At 43.9% G+C, this 9,401-nt stretch overlaps 1 protein-coding gene across 1 annotated transcript in view; it reads left to right on the top strand.

Annotated features, from left to right (window-relative positions):
- The window catches only part of PRKCB (protein kinase C beta), a 232,598-nt gene extending 225,068 nt beyond the window's left edge, over positions 1 to 7,530 (top strand). Inside the window, exon 17 of the mRNA XM_044980600.1 lies at positions 6,064 to 7,530. Within this exon, the coding sequence (XP_044836535.1) occupies positions 6,064 to 6,222 (159 nt within the window). The 3' untranslated portion in view covers positions 6,223 to 7,530. The remainder of the gene's footprint in view (positions 1 to 6,063) is intronic.
- Positions 7,531 to 9,401: the final 1,871 nt, after the last annotated feature.

Genomic DNA, 9,401 nt, shown 5'->3' on the forward strand with positions numbered 1-9,401 from the left:
ATTAGGATCCATGAAGAACAAGAACCCTGGAGGCATGGCTGATGGCTCTGATCTAAAATATGCAGCACAGCAGCTCTTCAAGGTCATTTCAACAATCACTATCTTAACAGCACAACATGGATCCCTGGTTATAGCCCTCAACCTTTGCGTTTTGGATTGTAAGCAGTTCACATTGGGTCATTTTCCAACTCTCTGTTGGTTAGGGCATTTATTTTGCCATGACACAACCTCCGTCCCTTTCCCCCAAAATTGTAGTTATGTGACTTTGCGCTATTAGCCAGGCAATTTCCTTACATTTTTACAAACTTCAGGAAGAAAATCACCTAATCACAAATCTGGAAAATAAATTCATAGTGTCTGAACAACTTTTCAAATATTCTTACTGTAAAGGCCCTTCTGATATTATGGCAGGAGTTATGACTTGTTGATGCAGAATTCTGTAGCTATTTTGGTTAGCATGATGAAATACAAACATTAAAATAATACTTTGTTTCCCTGTAGAACTTTTCATCCCAGGATCTGAAAGAACTTCACAAACATTAAAACCTTGCCCAATTAATCCTAAAGTAACTGCTACTAAGTGTTTAAAAAAACATGCAGCACATCCCTTCAAAGCAAGTTCAGGCCTAGTGCCCCCAAATGTTTCAAATGAGCTACCTAACGTCTCTCCACCAAGAATTTGTGAAGCTAATGGCCAGTGACAGGTATATTTTCAAAGCACTGCAAAGCTTTAAATATATATGGGAGTGGATGGAATCTGCAAGTGAGCTGCTTATTAGCAGGTAGCTCTTGATATGCTGCATGTTACAATTCTGATAACCTTTTTCAGTTACTTTCCCAATAGTTGGTTTTATCTTGTTACTAAGGGGAAAAGCTAGTGACAATGTGGCCTAGAAAAGCCTATATCTGCACATTCTCTTGAGCCTCCAGGGTTTGCACAACTGGCAACTTCATTTTTGTGAATTTATTTTCTATTTTTGATGCTAATCTGATGGCTTTCAGGCAGCCAGCTAGCGGAAAGGAAAATATTTTCTCTGCTGACACCAGTGTGTCCAACATCTAAAATATCTTTTGTAAGAGTCCAGGTCTGGTGTTTCGTTGCATGGCTTTGGATAGCTACCAGCTCTTGCCAAAGAAACTGGAAGTCTTGATGGATATCATTCAAATTTTATATTTTTGTGGGTTGTCAAATCAGCATGAGACAATCAGGCTGTTTCATCTTAATTTCTAGACATCTATGACATTTCTAGCTATCATGCCGAGTGAGGGAGGGCATGTGTCTTTAGGTTATCTTCTGCTCCCTGAATCATTTGGCAATAAGGAGCATCCTCTTAACAGCCCCCAGTAGTGTCACTAAGCTAAGGTGCCATCAGGGCTTTTGTTGCAACCTTCTCTTTCCAAAGTCTATAGCTTGGCTGCCTTTTAAGATTGTTCTGAGTCTTAGCAGAGATGACAGGTTGGAAACAGTCTTATTGAACCAACTTGGGAGATGATTTGATTGCGGAGGGTGGCCAAGAGAGCAAACAGAATTTCAGTGTTTTCTGCTTCAGTAAAAAGCAGCCACTTACCCTGCGAATGGAGGGTTCCCTTCTGGTGTTCTCAGCCTTTGTTCCCTAAGATGCTTTGCATCATGGGACCCGTAGAATCGATTTCTCTCTGCTGAGAGGAATTTTGGGAGGGAAGAGTGTGAGGATATCAGAACGGAGGCTGGAAATTGGTCTGTGGAGGTGGAGAAATTACCCAATTTATCTGTATAAAGAGCATCTAACTGGCCACCTGCCTATCACTCTGATTACTTGGTTCGTACATTTGTAACTCTTCCCCTCACTCAGTGTTTGTCCTAGACACTGTGCTTCTCAGTGCAGGGCCTGCGTTTCCCCTGTCCCATTTGATGCCCGCCCCCACAATATAAATGATGAGAATTGCAGTGAACTAGTTCACACCGGATCTACACTTTGGATTGCTTAATATCTTTGTAACTCACATAACTTCTTTGTCCGCCTTGATCTTGAAAGACTCAGGCATTTTTATGGATAATACCGTGTTGTTCAAAGACCAGCTTCTAACTGCTGCTAAACTGAGGCCTGGTCTACACTTTAAAAATTAGATTGCTCTGGCTCCCTTGCTCAGGGCTATGAAAAATGTCACGCCCTGAGTGTTAGGTTGACTTAACCCACGGTGTGGATGTGGCTCGGTCGATGGAAGAATTCTTCTGTTGGTCTAGTTTCCGCCTCTCAAAGAGGAGGATTAACTACCTGGCAGAAAAATCCCTTCCTTCTGTGTAGGAAGGATCTACACAACGGCACTGCTGTAGAGGCTATCGTAGACTTGGCCTCAGCTATTTAAGAACCAACCGTTCCTCTTGTTTTGCCACTGGCTGACTCATTGTTTCCATAGTGAAAATGAGGTGACTTGTCCCGCCGAAGTGCTAAAAGGTTAACACGTCTGGTCGAAATACAGAACTGGGAGTGCTGCTAGCCAGATATTTCATGGAGGCGTGGTCCTGTGACGGAGGGGGGAAGGTTACTTGCCTTTCATCTGGCTAGAATACCAGGGGGAAAAGAGACAGGAAAAATCTTGAGAGGTCTGAGCACATTTGGGCCCTAATTCAGAAAATCACTTAAGCACATGATCGCAGTCTCTAAGTATCTATACTGGGGAAGAACTTTTCTGATCATGGGCAGCTGTTGAATCTAGCAGAAGAGGGCGTAATGAAATCCATTGGGTGGAAGCTGAAGATGGACAAAGTCAGGCTAGAAATAGGGTGTAAACTTTTACATTGAAGGTAACTAACCATTGAAAAAAAACTTACCTAGAGCTATGGTGGGTTCTCCATCACTTGAAGCCTTTACATCAGGACTGGCTGTCTTTCAAAACAAGCAGCAAAGAGTCCTGTGGCACCTTATAGACTAACAGACGTATTGGAGCATGAGCTTTCGTGGGGGAATACCCACTTCGTCGGATACTCATGCTCCAAAACATCTGTTAGTTTATAAGGTGCCAGAGGACTCTCTGCTGCTTTTACAGATCCAGACTAACACGGCTCCCCCTCTGATACTTTCTAAAACAAATATGCTCTAGTTCAGACCTAAATTATAGGCTTTGTGCAGAAATGGGTGGGTGAAGTTCTGTGGCCGTGTTTGTGAAGGAGATCAGATTAGATAATCATAATGGTCCGTTCTGGTTTTAAAATCTATGAATCAGATGCTTCAGTGCTTTGCTGAATAGGATGAGCTTAAACTCATTTTTAAGTTTAAGCAGGGGCTTAAGTGATTGGCTGAACTGAGACATTGATCTGCCCAATGGGAAAGGGATACGTTATGGCTGAGGAATACATTCTGAAGATGAGCAAACAGGCTTTGCATGGCTGTGGCTAGCATTTAACATCGTCTTATGTGGCTAGCATTTAACATTATTCACTGAACTGTCCAGTGGTTTTAGGAATAATTGTGGCTGACCTGGTGGCTGTAAGAACATAAAATATGCCAAAGAGGCTACGTATTAGCAAGCGGGCTGATGTTAGCATTGTCTTTTTTTTAACCTCATCGGTGAACAAAAGTGGAGAATTTTGAACAGTTCACAGGTATCAGCTTTGCTGTTTAATATTTTTAGACCGACATTACGTTTATTAAAAATGCAAATCTGTTTTCTCAGCAAATGATAGTTCATTTGGGGAAGTCCCAGCATGTAAAGCATATGTGCTCTCTTGAGATGTGTATTAGGGAGGAGAGATAAGGAGGCAGATAGGTCCTGGCTCCTGCATCTCCAGTGCCAGAGGGAGTAGAGCCAGGAGTGTCGTACGTGTGTGGTAGTTTTGATAAGAAATACAGCTCACTAACCATTAAAGTAAAGCCATTAATTCCAGTTCACATAGGGTATGATATGCATGTGGTAGGTATAGTCAAGCAGTTTGTAACTGCGTCACTTCCTAATAATAGACCAATGATAAGTCTTCTGAGCTTTTGTTATAACCTAGTAGCCATCTAACAGTTCTCTGTAGCAGTATCCAAGGTCACAGGAGTTCTTTACATACTTCCTTTTACATTCAAAGTGAAGTGAAGCACTTGACAGGTTTCTCTCACTCCCATCCCAAACCAACCCTTTGTTCCATACAGAAAATGTAAAGCCCCTATGGTCGAATTCTCAGCTGGTGTCAGTTGACATCAAATGAGGTTCTGGCCCCTGGAATTACTATTCAGAGGACCATCATGCTGGCTATTTTATAGTGTCACCTCCAGTGAACCTATCAGAAAGGTATAGCAGTGGCGCATTTCTGTACAATATGAGAAACCTGGAACCTCTTAGGTTCTAATCCTGGCTCTGACACTGACTCCCTTGTGGCCTTGGATAGGTCTCTTATCCTCTCTGACTCACTCTCCATTTCACAAATGGGGAAACTACCCTTATTTCTCTGCCTCATGCACCATGGGGAGCAGGGGGATTACGGAGAATGTAGAGTGTTTGGAAGAGGACCAGTCCCGTGGAAACACCAGGGAGCACTTAACAAATGCAAACTTTTAAAAGGAAAGTGAGGGTGAAGCTGTGTGTGTGTAGCTCAGTTTATGGTGGTGTCTAGTGGCCAGGCTGGCCAGCCCATCCGGGGAACACAGCCCCTTTGTCAGACATGGCACATACTTTGAGCGCTGGAGGGGATGGGCTGGGTTTAGTTTTTAACCCTGTTCCCTTTCCTTTCATGGTCTTTCCTCCCCTTGGTAACACACCTGCTTGCATGGGCTCTCAGGAGTCGTGGCATCTGGAGAGGCAGGATGAGGACGTACTTAGCGCCTAGTGAGCCAAGAGCGCTGGAGATGAATAGTGTCATATTTACTAAGCCCCCTCCTCTCGCTCCCTCCCCCCATGTGAATATTATCCCTATTTCACAGGTAAGGAAGCAGAGTCAGAGTATCATTTTTCTGAGGTCACACAAGGGGTCAGTGTAACAACCAGGATTAACACTTGTGACTTCCTGACTCCCAGCCCTGGGCTGGGACCACTAGACCAAGCACCCCTAGGATGCCTGCTCATGTGACAACGCCCAGGAGCTGTTTGTTGTCCTGGAGAAAGGAGGAGCCTTTGCACTCCGGGGTGGGGAGTGGTTGCACTTCTCTCAAGGTGACCCTTCCCCACTCTCCTAGAGGAGGCCTGAAATACTTTTAGAAGCTACCTCTTTTGGCAGCTGTATTATAAAGGGGACCTTCTCCCCATCCCTCCAGATCAATTCAACGGAGCGGTTTCCCTGTGGGTCATAAGGCAGCACACCTTTCCCTCGTGCTATGCATGTTCCAAAGCAGTTCTCGCTAAGAGATGCACACTTGCAGGACCTGCACCGTTTCCCAGACCTCGATGCAGGAGCGAGTGGTGCAGTGTGGGATGCAAGGACTGTTCCGCCAGTGATCTCCTTGCATGCGGTGCTGACACGGGTTGGTTTTGCTGGAAGAAAGTCTAATCCAAGCAGCATTTGGCATGTGTGTGGGAGCATGAGGTGTCTGACAGGTGTGCTGGGGGGGACAATACTGAAAATCTCTCCAGTGGCACAACGGCCTTGTCCATGTGAGGCATTCAGCCCGTAGCGGTTACCTAGTCTGAGAGCTGCAGAAGCTGAGGTGTCGCTGCTTAAACGTGGACAAGTGGAACTATCTAAACTGTTGGTTCATGACAAAACCTTCTAGTTCCCAGGCGATGGAGGGGAAGGATGAGGTGTGTATTGGTATAAGATAACGGAAGCTGCCTAGTGCTAAGCAGCACCGCTCAAACAGGTACAGTATGACTGCATGCGACTGGAAAAAGCTCAGCAAGTAATTGCACTGCCATCTCATTCTGCTCCTGCAATTACTAGCCATGCTACAGCCTGATAGTTTATCAGTCTCTGGCTACTCCATGAGAAAACATAGCCTTGCAATTAACAAAACTCATAAGTATTTTGCATCTTCTTTTCTTTTCTCTCATTTTCCTCATTGAAATAATCTGCTCTGCAAGGTGTGAATGGGAGGGGATTGCTGCAGACCGCATCCAGTTTGTTTTGTTTTCTCCACCCACCACGAGTTCTTTTTTTCCCTCTCATAGTGTGGACGGAATGCGGAAAACTTCGACCGATTTTTCACTCGCCATCCACCCGTCTTAACTCCACCTGACCAGGAAGTCATCAGGAACATTGACCAATCAGAATTCGAAGGATTTTCCTTTGTTAACTCTGAATTTTTAAAACCTGAAGTCAAGAGCTAAGTAGCTGTGTAGATCTCATTCCTGCATCTTTATCACCCAGTCCCAACGGCTGTTGTGGTGACATTCTTCATTGCAAAAGTTGCATTCATGGTTTTTCTTTTGTAACGATACTAGAGTGACCATGTTTCAAAGCCAGAAGTGTCTTCACATAATTTGGGACCTCTCTGAATGACAACTGTTGTGTGAAAAGTACTGCAATTTAATTATGTTTTAATCAAATTTTACTCCTAGCTAATGATATCAGTACATTGACTGACAGATCATTAAATGAGTGTCTAACAGCTCTCCAATTACAGGCCATGACAATTGGGAGAAATCTAAGTATTTGCCTTACTTTCCTGTTCTTTCACTTATCTACCCCTTTAATGTAATCACGTGAAAATAGCTGCTGTCATTTCAGTCTGTTAGTGGCAAAGCAAGTGGTTTTCATTAAAATTTTACCTGGGAATTAAGTGTGGAACACTGAACTTTGCAGGCTTCTAATTAATCTTGAGTCCCCTCCCAATCCCTCCCCCCCAAAAAGGCAAATAGTTTGTCAAGAGATTGGACATGGGACTTATTTTCTGACATGCAACCCTGAGTCCTTGTTTATTTAAAAACACTGCAAAATCTCTTGCCTTTTTTTTTTTTTAATTTTTCATCAGTCACAGCACTCCCTGATAGCAGTAATAAATAACTGGGGAAACCAAATCTATTGTTCACACAGATTTCTCCTGATTGTGCAGTTTCTTAGTAGCCTTTTTTTTTTTATTAAAAGAAAGTGCATCATCCAGCTACGAAAGGAAAATTTGAAAGAACCCTTGTAAATGCTTTCAAATCTATGGTCACCCTAGTAAACACCATACATGACATGGTTTTTACATTATTTCATATCAAACCTTTTTTTTCCTTTGGGTTTTTTTCAAATGCCAAAATGATTAATTCAGTTTGTTACATGCGCTTTAAATGTGTCAAAAATGGTATTAATGAAAATGAGCTGATATTTAAAGTCTAGCAGTATTGTGAAATCTGATGAAGCCTGTAAAGAATTTTGTTTTCACTAATATTCCTACCTTAAAGAATGTTGCTGGATATTTAAATAGTCTAAAGTTTGTGTTCCTAGAATCCGAAAAAAGGAGGGGAAAAAAAAAAAGCTTCAGGAAAGATGTTTCTCGTGAAACAATGACAATCGTATCACTTCCTTTTGTACCATTCTGCCAGATGTTTGTGGGCTGTCACTTTGAATCAAGCTGCTTTGAGCTGTAATGTGCCAATCTTTTTCCAATACTGATTATAAAATAAAAAATAAGAAACAATATATCCAAAAAACCCTGCATTTATTTGTGAATGATGAATTTCAACACAGTCCTGCACTCTGAGATGCCAGAAACCATGAGACTGAGTCTCAGTCGGGATGGAGTGGCTTTGGGAATCAGAATGTTACATGCACATCATCTCTGATTGCTGACCGTGTTTGAGTCCAACCTGGGATACCCCCAAGTTTCCAGGTCTGCTGTAAGGTGACAGCAGGCAGTAGCCCACATCACAATACCGTCTCCTCCACTTTTGTACCACCCCCAGTGTCACTGCCCAGGGTGTGGCCATAGGTCTGAGCTGAATTACCCCTTTCACTCCTGTAGAGTGTGTCCTTCAAGACAATGTGTGAAGCTATCAACTGGCATCCTTTGGTGGCACCACCATCAATCTCTGCAGTATGTATAGAACAATGCCCCTCCTCCCACCCCTCATTAGAACAGCCAGACTGGGTCAGACCAAAGGTCCATCCAGCCAAGTATCCTGTCTTCTGACAGTGGCCAATGCCAGGTACCCCAGAGGGAGTGAACAGAACAGGGAATCATCAAGTGATCCATCCCCTGTCACCCATTCCCAGCTTCTGGCAAACAGAGGCTAGGGACACCATCCCTGCCCATCCGGGCTAAAAGCCATTGATCAACCGATCCTCCATGAATTTATCTAGTTCTTTTTTGAACCCTGTTATAGTCTTGGCCTTCACAACATCCTCTGGCAAAAAATTCCACAGACTGACTGTGCGTTGTGTGAAGAAATACTTCCTTTGTTTGTTTTAAACCTGCTGCCTATTAATTTCATTTGGTGAACCCTAGTTCTTATGAGAAGGAGGAAGATCCAAGATCTCAACTGCTGATTGAAGAGGGGGGCTTTCGTGTTCTGAAATCCAGGTACAATTCGTTCTTTCTCTAGTGAGAGCTCAAGAAACCCCATCATCCTTGACACCCTCTGGGTTAGCTCTTTAAATGACTTTAACAGTAAGTAATGATTACAGGATGAGGCTTTGAAGCTTCCAGAAATTTTAAGTGAAACTATCTCTATCAGACAGTGCATGGTGAGCCGGTGACTCATTACTGCATGTGTGAACTCTCAAGGGAGCCCTTGTTCAAAGCAATTGGTAGGTTTTTAGCTAAAGAGAGATCACAGGCATCTGCTAATCTCATTCTCCCAAATGCATACAAAATTCCTTTGCTTCCTCTGGAATTCCGCTTCTGCTGCATTATAGGAGCGTTTGAGCTCTGTAGGATTATTCTCAGGGTGCCAAATAAAGTACCAAACGCAGCAGGGGCTACCAGCTAGCCCCCTTCCTCTGTTCCAGCCCACATCACAGGGGATGCTGCTCAGTGTGGAACTCTTCCCGGCTATAAGCAAGGGGCACGGACAGGCGCTGGAAATGACTGCTGAAGACATTGTGCCTGCCCCTCTAATATTAAGGGAGATGCAGTGGGGGGGAGTGATTTTTTTTTAGGAGGCAGTTGCCCATGTATAAACAGGCCTCTGTGCAAGACTCTGCATGTGGAATGCACGGTCCCAGCAGCAGCGGAGTACAGAAACAGCCTGGGCATTAGAAATTCACATTTGAATACACACAGGAGGCTAAACAGGCCCCTCCTTCACCAGAATTCAAAGTGAAGCTGGACAGATTTGCATCTGACAGCTCCCGCTTCACCCTTGAGATGTGCAGCGTCTCCTACACACATTCAGAAATGCAAAAAACCTGCCACCCAGCACATCTCCCAGAGGTCGAGGCAGGATTCGGTCCCCCTTGCTCTGGCTAGCCAAGTTTTACGCATGCCAAGCAGTGGGGCTCCCTTAGCCAGGTGATTCCACAGCCTTCTGCATCCCACTGTCAGGAAGCTCTTCCCGAGACAGCCTCAATTTCCCTTTCCTAA

This window comes from Mauremys mutica, chromosome 11 (genome assembly GCF_020497125.1).
Source record: "Mauremys mutica isolate MM-2020 ecotype Southern chromosome 11, ASM2049712v1, whole genome shotgun sequence".
Taxonomy (NCBI): Eukaryota; Metazoa; Chordata; order Testudines; family Geoemydidae; genus Mauremys; species Mauremys mutica.